Here is a 14818-nt window from a genome sequence, read left to right as displayed (position 1 = left end):
CTTGTACAGATTTACCAACTTAAGGGAAAATATAAACATAAACCAAAAAAATCATAAAGAGAAAACCATAAAATCAGGCATTTGAATTTTCCAGACCAAAATGACATTCATTAAAGGAAAAAATTAACATTATTGTTTGAAGTCCAATCAATGAAACAATTTCTATAAAGTAAAACTCATGTGTAGTCTCAATTTAACTTACTTACCTTAACATAATGCAAAAAAATGTTCAACTTTAGGGCCGGGCACAGTGGCTCACGCCTGTAATCCCAGCACTTTGGGAGGCCAAGGCGGGTGGATCATGAGGTCAAGAGATCGAGACCATCCTGGTAAACATGGTGAAACCCCATCTCTACTAAAAATACAAAAAAAAATTAGCTGGGCATGGTGGCGCATGCCTGTAATCCCAGCTACTCAGGAGGCTGAGGCAGGAGAATTGCCTGAACCCAGGAGAGCAGAGGTTGCGGTGAGCCGAGATTGCGCCACTGCACTCCAGCCTGGGTAACAAGAGCGAAACTCCGTCTCAAAAAAAAAAAAATGTTCAACTTTAAAGGAGAAATAACACCAAAATAAATGGAAAACTCTTTAAAACTACCTATTATCACCAAAATCATAGTTCATACCTTTAGAAATGGACATTTTATTATTGAAGGACTACTCATATTTCTGATACAAATAATGACAATCACTGTTTTTATTTGTACAGGTATCTTCATTTTTTTAACTTCAGGAAAAGAAATTTATTAAAAATGGCATTCACAAATAAATCTTACCTCGTTTCTCACAGTCATTGGTTTCCATTTGAACGAGATATGACACACGAATTATAAAATTATAATTGAGTATACTTACCCACCCACAAAGCAGAGGATATAAAATGTCAAATAAAATATTACAAAGGGTCCAAAGGTTATTAGAAACAGGACAATGCCAAGGCTTCCCCATCCCCATATGGATAGACTGGCCTGAAATAAAGCAAAAAACGTAAGTAAATAAGTAAATAGTTCTCCATATGAATTAGAAAAGAAACAACAAAACTTCTACATAGTTTTAAGTTTCTTCTTGTAAACATTTATGGTATTATTTCAGTAACTTTCGAAAATGTGAAGTGTACACTTGAAAATTTATCTCCAAAAAACAATATACAAAATCTATATACAGAGAGATTTATAGAGCATCTACAATTAATTTTCAAAAATGCTAATGATAATGCAAAGGTACAGGACAGAAACAGCTACACAAACTGTTAAATGAAATTCTGGCATGAGAAATACAACAAAGTATATATAAAAAACATTTTTATATTTATATTTACAAATATATATATAAAAAATAAGTAGGCTACAAAGTTATACTTATTTAGAATATTTCAACTTGAAACTAAGTCCCAATATAACTACAGAATAAGCAGACTTTTTTTTTGAAATTTAAATTTCAAGGTAAGAAATTCTTATCTCATTGAAAACTGTGATATTATTTTAGTCAAATTATGTGTAGAAACTCATACAATTATAATTACAAAAGTTCCAACTTCCAGTTACCAAAATTTACTATGAGCTCAACAAAACATCACCAGAAAGAATTTGTCCATTAAAAAAAAAAAACTATTTCATGCAGAATTATACTGTTTTAGCCAATAAAAAAAATACTTCTTTTATTAAAGGCAAACTGGATTTTGTCCATTTAAGTCATTATAAATAAATACATGTATTCAATTCAACAATTTCCTATATCCATTCGCCTTGCACTGTGAGGTAGTACACAAAGGAAGCATTTGTCCCGCTCATGCCATCAAGGAACATAGAGAAGAATGTCCTATAGGAATGAAACAATTAGACACTGAACCAAAAGAAAATAATAGAAAGTATTATAAGATGCTACACTAAACAAAATTAATGACCAAAAAACTATAGAACAGACAGTAAGTGCTGTGAATTATGAAAGAAAGGAGGGTTTTATGTATTCATTCATTCATTCACTCACTCACCAGTCACTGACTGCTTCCTCTGTGCCAAGCACAGTTCAAGGTACTGCGGATACCACAAGGGAATAAAACATACCCTCACAAATCTACATTCTAGCAAGGGCAACACAAACATACCCTCATAAGTTCACATAACTCCATAAGTTTACATTCCAGAAGGGGGGAAAAAGAAAATTAACTAAGTAAATATATAGTTATATCACATGGGGATAAGTGCTATGGAGAAAAATAAAGCAACTATATAGGGCTGGTCTAAGCAACTCCAAATGATTAGATGACAAATGAACAGAAATCCTGGACAACATTTATTTAGGGAGACATAAAATACTGAGTCTTTCTATCCCAAAATGATATTTTTTCCAATTGATCATATCTTCTTTTATGTCCCTTAGAGTTATACAACTCTTACTCATTTGTGTTTTCTTAATCTTTGTTCTACATCCTGGCCACTTTTATCTTTTAACCAAAGGACAGAATGCCTGCTAATGAAGTTTCTGCTCTGCCTCCATGCTCTCTCATCTCTGAATCAGGAGGGAATACTATTTCACCTATAGAAGTGTCCTCCGACTTACTTTTTTTTTTTTTTTTTTTTTTTTGAAACAGAGTTTCGTCTTGTTACCCAGGCTGACGTGCAATGGCACGATCTCGGCTCGCTGCAACCTCCACCTCCTGGGTTCAGGCAATTCTCCTGCCTCAGCCTCCTGAGTAGCTGGGATTATAGGGACACACCACCGTGCCCAGCTAATTTTTTGTATTTTTAGTAGAGACGGGGTTTCACCATGTTGACCAGGATGGTCTCGATCTCTTGACCTTATGATCCACCCATCTAGGCTTCCCAAAGTACTGGGATTACAGGCATAAGCCACCACGCCCAGCCTGACTTCCTTCTAAGAGCTGATAAGACACATTTATTCAGAACAAAGTACAGAGTCACTAAGTTCCTCTGATAATACTTTGCTGAAGTTCCTGATCCACACTACAATATGGCATGCCACTCTCTCCTGGCCTGTATGTACAGCTTCCACTGAGAAGTCTGCTGCCAAGTGTACTGGAGCACCATTGTATGTTATTTGTTTCTTTTTCTCTTGCTTTTAGGATCCTTTCTTCATCCTTGATCTTTGAGGTATCTTGAGGTAGTCTTGGGTTAAATCTGCTTGGTGTTCTATAACCTTCTTGTATTTGAATACTGACATCATTTGCTAGGTTTGGGAGGTTCTCTGTTATTATCTATTTGAATAAATTTTCTACCCCTAACTCTATCTTCTCTTTAAGGACAATAACTCTCATATTTGCTCTTTCAAGGCTATTTTCTAGATCGTGTAGTTGTGCCTCATTATTTCTTATTCTTTTTTCTCCTGTGTATTTTCAATTAGCCTGTCTTCAAGTTCACTTATTCCTTCTTCTGCTTGATAAATTCTGTTAAGAAATTCTGATGCATTCTTCAGTAGGTCAACTGCATTTTTCAACTTCAGGATTTTTGCTTGATTCTTTTTAATTAATTCAATCTCTTTGTTATATTTATCTGATAAGATTCTTAATTCCTTCTCTGTATTATCTTGAATTCTGCTATATTTCCTCAAAACAACTCTTTTGAGTTCTCCACTCAAGAGGACATGTATCTGTCTCCAGGACTGGTCTGTGGTATCTTCTTTAGTTCACTGGGTGAGGTCAATGTTTCCCTGGATGGTCTTGATGCTTGTGGATGTTCACTGATGTCTGGACACTAAAGAGTTAGGCATTTATTGTAGTCTTTGCAGTCTGGGCTTGTTTGTGCCAGTCCTTCTTGGGAAGGCTTTCCAGGTATTTGAAAAAATTTGAGTGTTAGGATCTATGTTTCTAGTCACTGTAGCCATATATACATTAGGGGCAACCTAAGCCTACTAATGTTGTGGCTCTGAAAGGCTTGAGATGTGGAAGAATTATCTAAACTACCACGCAGAGAATCTTGTTCTCTTCCCTTTCATTCTCCCAAACAAATGGAGTTCTCTCTCTCTCTCTCTCTCTCTCTCTCTCTCTCTCTCTCTCTCTCTCTCTCTCTCTCCTAAGTTGTATGGAGCTACGGGAGGTCCATTGTGACTGCACTGGATAAGACCAAAGCACTGGGTCAAACCTGAGACCCATGGTAACAATGGCCTGGCCACTACCTATGTTCACTTGAGGTCCTAGGGCTCTACAATCTGCAGGTAGTAAAGCCAAATAGGCTTGTGTCCTTCCCCTCAGGGTGGCAAGTTTCTCATTCCAGAGCAGGTCAAGAGATGCTGTCTGGAAGCCAGGGCCTAGACGTAGAAACCTCAGGAATCTACTCTACTGCAGGCAAGCTAGCACCCAAGCCACAATACGATGTTCTTCCCATTCTTCCCTCCCCTTTCCACAAGCACAGGAGTTTCTCCCCACAGAAAGCACAGTCCCAGGCCCATGGCAAGTACTGCCTGGCTACCAACATTCATTCAAGAACCAAGGGCTCTTCTGTCAGCTGTGGTGAATAGGACTCTCCCTTCAAGGCAGTGGGCTCCCCTCTGGTTCAGGGTAGGCCCAGAGATGCTATACAAGAGCCAAGACCTAGAATCAGGGACCCGAAGGGCCCATCTGATGCTGTATCCCTCTGTAACCAAGCTGGTATCTAAGCTGCAAGACAAAGTCCCCTCAACTCTTCCCTCTCCTTTTCTCAAGCAGAAGTCCCTCCTCATAGTCAGCACAATTGGAAATGTACTGGGTCACACCTAAAGCCAGCATTGCATTACCCAATGCAAATGTCTCTGAATCTCACCCAAGGCCCATGCAAGGTACTGCCTGGGTACCACTGCTAGTTGTTCAGGGCCCAAGGGCTCTTTACTCAGCAGGTAATAAATCCTGCCAGGACTAGGTCCTTTCCTTCAAAGCAGTAGGTTCCCTTCTGGCAAGGGTGTGTCTAGAAATGCTGTCTGGGACCTAGGGCCTGAAACAGGGACCTCAGGACTCTGGTACCTGGTACCCTGTCCTACTGTGGCTAAGCTGGTATCCAAGCAGCAAGACAGAATCCTCTTCACTCTTCCCTCTCTTCTCCTCAAGCAGAGTGAAGGAGTCTTTCCCAGAGCTGCAAGGTGCACTACTCGCGGTGGGAGGAAGGGTGGCACAAGCGCTCCCTTTGCTGCCCCAGCTGATATCTCACTGGGTGGTGTGGTGGCTCCAAACCCAGCACAGCACCAGGACTTGCCCAAGAATTGGACTCCTTGTGGCCTAGCCTGACTTTCAAGTTTATTTAGGACCACAGAGCACTTTGGCCTGCAGTGGCAAGGCTTGCAAGACTCAGGTTTCAACCACTGGGATGGCCAATTCCCCATTGCCTAGGGCTGGTCCAAATGCAATTTCATCCATGGGCTCTGGCTGAGTTTTACCCAACGCAAAGTCCCACAATCACTGTACTCTCCCTCCCCTAAGTGTACGGATTTTTCTCTCCCCACCACTCAGCTTCTGACAAGGGATGAGGGAGGGCTGGCACTGACAATTCAATACTGTCTTTCTTACCCTCTCCAGTGCCTCTTGCAGCAATATGAAGTTAAAACCAGCTACTGTGATCAGTCATCTGATTTTTGGTTCTTATAAAGGTGTTTTATATGTGCATAGTTGTGCAATTTGGTGTTCCTGTAGTAAGGACAATCAGTAGAGGCTTCCACTTGGCCATTCTGCTCTGCCTCCCCCAGTATTCTATTTTTCAACCAGCTGTTTGGACTAAACTATATAAATGTTTTAATTTCTCTAATGTTCAAATTATATCTTTCTCAATGAAATTTTCAAAAGAGTCAAAATTAGTTGATATGCAGAATATTAATGTACCAGTTTGTTAACAAAGGGAGATACCTGATTTTTCTAAAAAATCAACTTTTTATACTCTAACGGGTGTTTTATTATTTACTTGAAATCAGTAGCAAAATCACCTAAACCAAACTCCTATTCATTCATTCATTCATTCAACAAATATTTGTGAATTTCTACAATGTGCCAGGTGATCATTTAATAGTGAACAAACAGCCATTACTGTCATGTTTAAAAAAAAACTAAGGCCGGGTACGGTGGCTCACACTTGTAATTCCAGCACTTTGGGAAGCCGAGGCAGGTGAATCATGAGGTCAGAAGTTCGAGAGGAGCCTAGCCAACATGGTGAAACCCCATCTCTACAAAAGACATAACAAATTAGCTGGGCATTGTGGTGCGTGCCTATAATCCCAGCTACCAGGGAGGCTGAGGCAGGAGAATCACTTGAACCCAGGAGGTGGAGGTTGCAGTGAGCCAAGATTGCACCATTGCACTCCAGCCTGGGCAACAGTGTGAGACTCCATCTCCAAAAAAAAAAAAAGACTAAAACAAGATTCTTGCCTTAATTAATTTTGAGAGATATGTTTAAATTCCAGAAACTATGAAAATTAGACTTTCCTAATCAAGCAAGTGCAGTGCTAATTTACTTGGTAATTAATCTATTATACAGTTAACTTCAAATGTTAAACTATTCATTGAAGTATCAAAATAGTGAATTGTTCAAAAATCAAGTTATGTTATTCTAGGTGTTCTCATATGTATAATTGGCTGACATTAAGAAAAACATTTAATCTAACACCACATAAAAATAATTGGGTTCTAATTATTTCCTAAAATGATACAGGATGATAAAATTTAGGGTAATTTTCCTCTATGTAAAAAACCTTTCACAAATTCAAATAAGTATTTTCTCAAGAGTTGCCCTATAACAGAATCCGAAGAATAAATTTCTTTAATACAGGAGTCCCCAACCCAACCCCCAGGCTGCAGGCCAGTTAGGAACTGGGCCGCACACCAGAAGGTGAGCATGCGGCAAGTGAACGTTACCACCTGAGCTCTGCCTCCCATCAGATCAGCAGCAGCATTAGCTTCTCATAGGAATGTGAACCATGTTGTGAACCATGCACATGAGCGATCTAGGCTGAGCACTCCTTATGATAATCTAACTAATGCCTGATGATCTGAGGTGGAAGAGTTTCATCTCAAAACCATCTCCTCTACCTCGAAGTTCAGGGAAAAACTGTCTTCCATGAAACTGGGATCCCGGGTGCCATAAAGGTTGGGAACCACTGCTTTAATATAGTACCATTTTCTTTGCTAAATGTAATAATCGACATTGAAATATCCATGCTGGCTGGTCTCAGAATCACTCACAACTGTAAGCTGGAAGAAACCCTCAAGATCATCTACAATAATACTTCTCAAACTTTAAGGGTATTAAATACAGTTTGTTAAAATGCAGATTATGATCCAGTGTGTCTGGGATACAGCCTACAGTTCTTTCATTTCTAACAAGCTATCAAAACTGTTAGAAGGTAGCAGCACAGTGCTCAAAAACTACAGACTCAGGACTAACTGCATTCAAGTCTTACCTTTACTATTAGTTGTGTAACCACCACATGCCTTCATTTCCTCACCTGTGTCATGTGGTTACTGCAGGGAGAAAATGAGTTCACAGTCCAATGGTCAATTTTGGCTTAACCACTATTATTATTCAAAGTGAAGCAATAAAAAAAGTTTTTTAAATTGCATAAGATTTGATCCTCAGCAAATGTTGACTCTTCAACCCATAAAATTTGCCAGCTGACAACTGCCTTAAAAGTCACAGTAAGAAAACAATGCTAATAACATAAATGAATGTTTTCATCTAAATATTAATCAGCTTAATATGCCAAGAAAGCCAGAAAACTACCTACAATAAATGAATATAATAAATTCCTGGCCTGAAAACCAATTTATTCATGTATCTTCTAAATAAATAATGGTAAAAATGTGAGTTTCAAAGGGTAATCTACTTATTAGCCTGCCCAGATAATCTACCTGTCTTCCAATGACTGCTCCTTCCATGATTGGTTTGAACTCAGGGACATGAAAAGACATTAAAAATGACCTCTCCTTCCATGATTATGAGAATTAAAAAATGTCAATGCAAACAACACACATGCATCCTGAAAATAGAAAGGAAGCAGAAATAATTTATCTTGTGATATTTTCTGCCTGTCAAGGCTTACTGATATTTATCTCATTTGATTCTCAAGATATTTATTATATGAAAGATAATATGGTACTTACAGTCAGAAATTACAGATTCCAGTTTTCCAGTAACTCTCTGTATAACGTTTGCAAAATCAATAAACCTCTCTTTGATCCAGAATAATCATCAGCATCATGAAGGGGCTGAGCTGTGATATCATCCCTCAAGTCTAGCTGTAGCAGACTGGTCCAGTAACTTTATTCACAATCACATAACTAATTCAGTGCTTAATTTAGGCCTAGATTATCAGTGCCTAATTCAGCTAATTCAGGTGTGGATTATCCTGGTTCATATGGAGAGTGGGGGTTAAGTGGAAAATGCTGTTTTCAATCAGCTGTTTTATACCAGCTATCTTAGAACAGGCTGTCAGAAATACCATAGAAAGGAGTTTGGACTCTGAGATGAATCTCACTAGAATAGATCAGCCCCTCTCCAAGTTATATTCAGCTGGTATATTCAAATACATTATATGGCATAGGGCTGCCAAACAGATAGGGCTAAGAATCTTACAGTTGATACTACTTCAGTGCCAACTTGGGTCACAGAAATTATACATATAGACCTACAATAAAAATAAGTAGCCATAAAAAGATTGGCCAATTGCCCTTATAACAAGTACAGACTGTTTTACTTCCACCTTATTGTATCCATATTAAGTTGAACATTCTTCTCCAGGTAACTTCAATAGAATGTGCTCCTGATGTGGAAACTTTTCTCATTCAACATCATATTTAACCAAGGCCAAGTACACAGAAGCTTCTCATCAAGTATGAAAATTACTAGCTAGATAAGTGAAATGAGGGAAGGAACAGAAAAATGAGAAAAGGGGAGACCAAAGGAAAGGGAGAAAAGAAAGTGAAAAGGCAAAGGACCTTAACTTCAAGTGCTCCTCCTCAGTCTCACCCGATGGCTTCAGACACAATGTTACATACTCTTAGCACTGCAACCCACACCAACACCCCAACCTCAAAAAAAAAAAATTTGGGGGGGTAGCTTGGACCTTGTTCTCCCCTGTGACTCATGTACAGAAATACTGTCCTTCTGGCTGCTCAACATACCCTGATGCCAACCTGCATCAGTATTTCCTTTTCAGGGAGTAGTCACACATGAATCATCAATACACTTGTTGGGTCAACTGGTCCCAAACAGAAATATTCTTTTCCACTCACATCTATTTAAGGTACCTAGTATATCCTTAAAGACTGGAGATATGGTAAAAAGTTTTCAATTCAGCTATGAGACAGCAGGGTAGGGGGCCTGTAGAAAGTATAGATACCTCAATCAACTACTCTTGTCTCTAAGCTGGCTAACTGGCCAGCAGGCAAAACGATGACCACTGGACACCTATGCAGTTTTTCCTCCCTCTCCCAACTGACAGTGCCCACAATAATTGAGGTTATACATACACCCCTATGTATTTTCAGTTCTTTGGTAATAGAACCTATCTCCTTTATGATATAAGTGTACTTTTCAACTTCCTACATTTTCAAGAATGAATTACATACATATATGTAGGTCTCTAAACATATTTTTTTTAATTAAAGTAGTAAATTTAAAATACCATAAACTACATGCTAATAGTAGACTACAAACATCCAATGATAAAGAAAATACAAGAGAGCAAGCTATATGGATTCAGTGATTTTTAAAACTAGATTATATAAATTACAAAATACAGTTTAAAACAATAGCAGATATATTCATAACGTGTATTATTTATTCAGGATATAAACAGATTGGCTGCCCCACAGTTCATAGACTGGCAATCACTGAATTTGGAAGAAGCAACCACAGGATTAAAATAATCAAAAGACTGTATTTACTGAATGCTTTCCCTGATACAATAAGAACAGTAACCGTATTTAAACCATGGGTTGATGGGGCTGCATAGCAAAGAATAATTCTGCCAAGCTTCCAGCAAATATTCAAAGTTTCCAATTACAAAACTACTAAAGATTCCTCAATTTCTGATAAAAGGTCTAGTTATATGATCAAGGCTGAAACGAATTAATCAAAGGAACTTTTTAGAAACTAAACTTTTCTGGCTGTACATATTTTTATACCTTAACAACTTTCTATAATTAAAAAAAATTTTAATTTTAAATTTTATCTTCAATTTTCACCAAAAAAGAAACACTACATTCTTTTTTAGACTGTTAGTATTTGAAAAAGCAAAAACATTTACTTCTTTTTGTTTCCACTTGACCGATAAATGGTACTTTAAATTCGTTTAGGAATGGGATTGATTGTATATACTATATATCACAGCAAAAGGAAGAGTATTGCCTTAAAAATAATTGAAAGCAAAAATAATTGAAATAATTTAAATAAATGAATGTAAACACTTCAAGTTTTTTGAGTTCAGAAGATCATAAAGATTTTTCTTGAAAACTCCATTGACCATCTTTGAACAATGCTAAAAATTCCACTTGGAGGACTAGATGATTCCAAATCTAGAGCAGGAAATAAGTTTAAGATAAACCTGGAACATCACAAAGCTACCAAAGACTACTAAGAATATGTCGAGAGGACTCAGGAGACAACCTGAAGAGGCACCAACTGGCTAGAGATGAAAGGAGCAAGAATGTTAGCTCAATTTAAACACTTGAAGTTTTAGAGTTTTGGAGATCATAAAGATTCTTCTTAAAAACTCCATTGATCATATTTGAAGAATACTAAATAGCCAACTCAGAATTCTGAAAAGTAGTTGAGAATTAAGCATTTATCAAAGTAATCAGGGAGTTGATAAAAATCCAGATTCTCTTTAAAGAAGCATTCCATACAAGAAAGAAGAAATGATAGAATTAGAATATCACCATATGGCAAACCTTAATGAATTAAGAGTCTAGTGACAACCTAGTTGTTACTACCACTTTGAAGTAGGCGGAGAAACCACACGTGCAAGTGTGCACAGACATTATACACCTCATGAAAGAAAAATACCCACCACTATCTATGAAAGAATTTTGATGGAAAAAAAAATCAAACCTAAATCTAAGAAATGCAGAAGACTAAGAAAATGTTTCACTACACTGTGGAGCTTATCTAAGCAAAACTTAAACAGTGGATAACACTAAAGTGCAAAGACCTAGTTATTTCAACAAATGAGGACATGGTGGAAAAAAAGAGAGTTGGGGAAAAGGAGTTTGGTGGAACCTACGGAGTAAACCTCAATGTGTAAAACTTATTCAAATAGATTTTAACAAAAATACAGTGGAAGAAGAACAAAGAGAAGGAGGAGAGTAAGAAGGGAGAAGATGAGGGTGAGGAGGAAAAGGAGAAGAAATGCAGTGACATTTTCTGAATATCTGATGATATTAACACAGTGCATTTTTTGCTGGCCTAATGGTACTATGGTTGTTTTTAGCCAAATGTGGTGACTCACACCTGTAATCCCAACACTGGAAGGCCAAGGGGGGTTGGATCACTTGAGCCCAGGAGTTCAGGACCTGTCTGAGCAATACGGTGAAACCCTGTCTCTACCAAAAAATGCAAAAAATTGGCCAGGCATGGTAGTGCACACCTGTAATCTCAGCTACTCAGTAAGGTGAGGTGGGAGGATTGCTTGAGCCTGAGATGTCGAGGCTGCAGTGAGCCAAGATCATACCACTGCACTCTAGCCTGGGTGCCAGAGCCAGACCTATCTCAAAAAAAAAGGGGGGGGGCCCTTACATTTTAGAAATGAATTATCAAAATACTTACAGATGAAATCACATATTTGGAATTTGCTTTGAAATAATTCTGGAAGGACAGAGTGGAGAAAAAGTGAAAAAGAATATAGATGAAATATAACTGGCCATGAATTAATAAATGTCTCAGCAGGCCATGGATACAGGGAATTTGTTATTCTATGTTTAATGTTTGAAGTTTTTCATTAACTTTTAAAAAAAAAAATCATAAAATTCACTTGGACAGTAAGTGCATTTCCATTTCTTAAGTATCCACCACAAAGAAATAAATAGCCATAAGCATGATATGTGTTTATAAGCCAGGAAACTAATGTAGAATTAAAATTTCCTACAATTATAGTGGAACAACATATGCATGGCACTTCAATTAAGAAAAAAATTTCTTTAAATATGAAACTAAGTAATGAGCTTTAATAGTCTATTTTATGTGTGGGTATGCATACATTTAACATAAAAACTACTGTCCTTCAACCCAATTATTTTGGAGGGTTCATATTGATTCTATTGTTATTAAGTAGGTATGTGTTAGGTCTTAATGATACTAAGATGACTTAGGCAGTTTCTGCCCCTATTATGCTCCAAAGCTAAAAAGGTAAAATATACATGTAATGATGACATAAGTGTAGTAAATGCCACAATAAAGAGATTCACAAAGTGTTTGGGAAATACAGAAAAGATTATGCCTTTGGAGCTTATATATGTTTAGAACCCATTTTAAATTGTCTTCAAAAGGCAGTTTTGCAGGAGAACAATAAAAACCAAACTCTTGAATTCAAAACCAGAACATAAATTAACATGTGTTTAGTGAACCTAAGTCCAATGCCCAAGGCTATTTACACTTTTACAGATTTTGTTTGTTTAAAAAGATAGTCTCACTCTCTTCCAGACTAGAATTTAATGCTCAAGGCTATTTACACTTTTACAGGTTTTGTTTGTTTAAAAAGATAGTCTCACTCTCTTCCAGACTAGAATTTAGTGGTGCCATTAGAGCTTACTGCAGCCTCCAACTCCTAGACTCAAAGGATCCTCCCACCTCAGCCTCCTGAGTAGCTGGGAGTACCAGTATGTACCACCTGCCCTGGCATGTCTAAATATATATAAAGATTTTATTTATAAATGACAATAAAGAAAGAATATGATTCTTACTCTACATATACTAGTGTGTGAGAGATAAATGCACTTTTCAAGAGTTTCCAGAAAGTTATTTTAAAACCATATATAAATAATCACAAGCACAGGATGACTTTACAAAAGAGGAAGAATGACAGCCAGATGCCACTAGCCATGAATTATAATAAATTGATACATAGACTTATCAGTGCCCAAAGAACAAATGAAAGAAAAAAATGTAAAAGTCAAAATTAATTCAACTTCTAATAAAACAGAGAAAAACCTAGTTCCACATAGTATTAAAATTAACTTAGATTCATCTCATAGTTTTCATCATCCCTAATATTAGTATAAAAAAGTAACAGATCAACAGCTCTGATACAGAAAACCTTAAGGGAAACTATAAACATACATAAAATATGTACCACACAACTTAAAAAAAAATCATTTGATCAAAATTTTAGTTAACATGGTAAATTCACACATACTTTAGTTCCAACTATACTCTCATCTCAGAGAGAGAAAAAAAACAATCACATCTCCTTTACTCAGGAAGCCTACTCCATGACTTCCTCTTATAACTTAATCTGATATGATCAAAAGCTGGTTAGATCAAGAATCAACAATGAAATTATAGCATCTTGTCACATATTGTTTAAATTATAATTTTTAATTGTAAGATCTAATTGTTATACAATGGAAATTTCCATGGGAAATCTGTTCCTAAACATGAAAACACAAATTCAAAGAATCATGACTCTTTCCACATCTTCAACCAATAGAACAACCAAAGGTCAATTCTGAATATCTCTTTGATTTTTCTATAGAATGAATAGGAAACTTCCTGAAAAATTCTTTAAACTGATTCAACAAAAATAAATTAATTAAGATAATACAGTCAGCCCTAACAACTCAACTGTGAGTTCATTTGGTATACCAGGTGTTCAGACCTTTAAAACCAAAGACTACAAGAAATATTTCCATTCATGTTAGTTATGTTCTTGGGGCAAAACACCAAATATTTTTGTACTAAAATATGAAGGACAAAATAAAAAAAAAAATCCTCCCTAACAGCCACTCCAATTTCAAGTCCCAGAAACAATAAGACCTCAGTAAATAAGGAGCCAAAGGTGGCAATGATTGATTCATTGCCAGTACAGTCCCTACAGATGGGTTTCAGCCCATTTGACTTATCACTCACTCAATCTCTAAATCTTCTAAGCCCAAGGATTCAGCCTGTCTCCTTTCCCACTACAATTTTCTATAGGTTCCAGTCAAAGTTTTTCTCTTATCCTACGACGCAACAGAAACAAGTACATTTCAATACCTCAGAAGGTGACACTAGTTAGTCTTCGTTAGGAAGAACGTAAGGAGTAAGAAAGCGATCAGAAACTGACGATATTTTATCTAACCAACACAGCACTTTTCAAAATTCTGAGTAAGCATTTAAAAATCTGTAAAAATCAGGATTTCTGGCTTTTCTTGAAAAAAAGAAATATCTAGAACCAGGAATCAGTGGACTCATACATCTGCAAGGCAATAACCAGATAAAAATAAGTTGGCAGCAACATCCCTCCTAAAAATGCCATGAATGCTTTAGCACTGCCACAGCCCCAACACTTGCTCTAAGGTTTATCTCATGCTAAGTCCAAGACATCACAATTTTACTGCTGTTTTGATTAAAGTTGGGAAAGTATACAGGAAATAAGAGACCAAGAAAAATTAATACTACTATGCAAGTATGCCTTTGATTACCTTTAAGCAGAAGAAAGCTCGCAATTCCCAGGATTCTGTTTTTACTTTCCTATAGTCTTACTATATATGCAATCCTTGAGTTTTCTAGTCCACCAGTTATAACCACCCATATGTACTGTAACTTCCAAAACCATGCTTCCGTCTCAGATATATCTCCTGAGTTTCAGAAACTTATACTAAACTACATACTGAACACTTCTACCTGAATTTGCCATAAGGATCATAAACTTACCA

At 36.9% G+C, this 14818-nt stretch overlaps 1 protein-coding gene across 20 annotated transcripts in view; it reads right to left on the bottom strand.

The window, feature by feature from the left end:
* SNX13 (sorting nexin 13) overlaps positions 1 to 14818 on the bottom strand; it is a 199788-nt gene that overhangs the window by 148373 nt on the left and 36597 nt on the right. For all 20 annotated transcript variants that reach the window (XM_078342628.1, XM_078342621.1, XM_078342622.1 and 17 more), the window contains exon 2: positions 853 to 965. Coding sequence is in view for 13 of the 20 variants with exons in the window: in XM_078342621.1 (XP_078198747.1) it covers positions 853 to 965 (113 nt within the window). In the remaining 7 variants the exon portion in view is untranslated. The remainder of the gene's footprint in view (positions 1 to 852; positions 966 to 14818) is intronic.

Source organism: Callithrix jacchus, chromosome 11, assembly GCF_049354715.1.
Source record: "Callithrix jacchus isolate 240 chromosome 11, calJac240_pri, whole genome shotgun sequence".
Classification (NCBI taxonomy): domain Eukaryota; kingdom Metazoa; phylum Chordata; class Mammalia; order Primates; family Cebidae; genus Callithrix; species Callithrix jacchus.
Note: the sequence above shows the minus strand (reverse complement) of the source record. Positions and strands in the feature narration are given on the sequence as shown.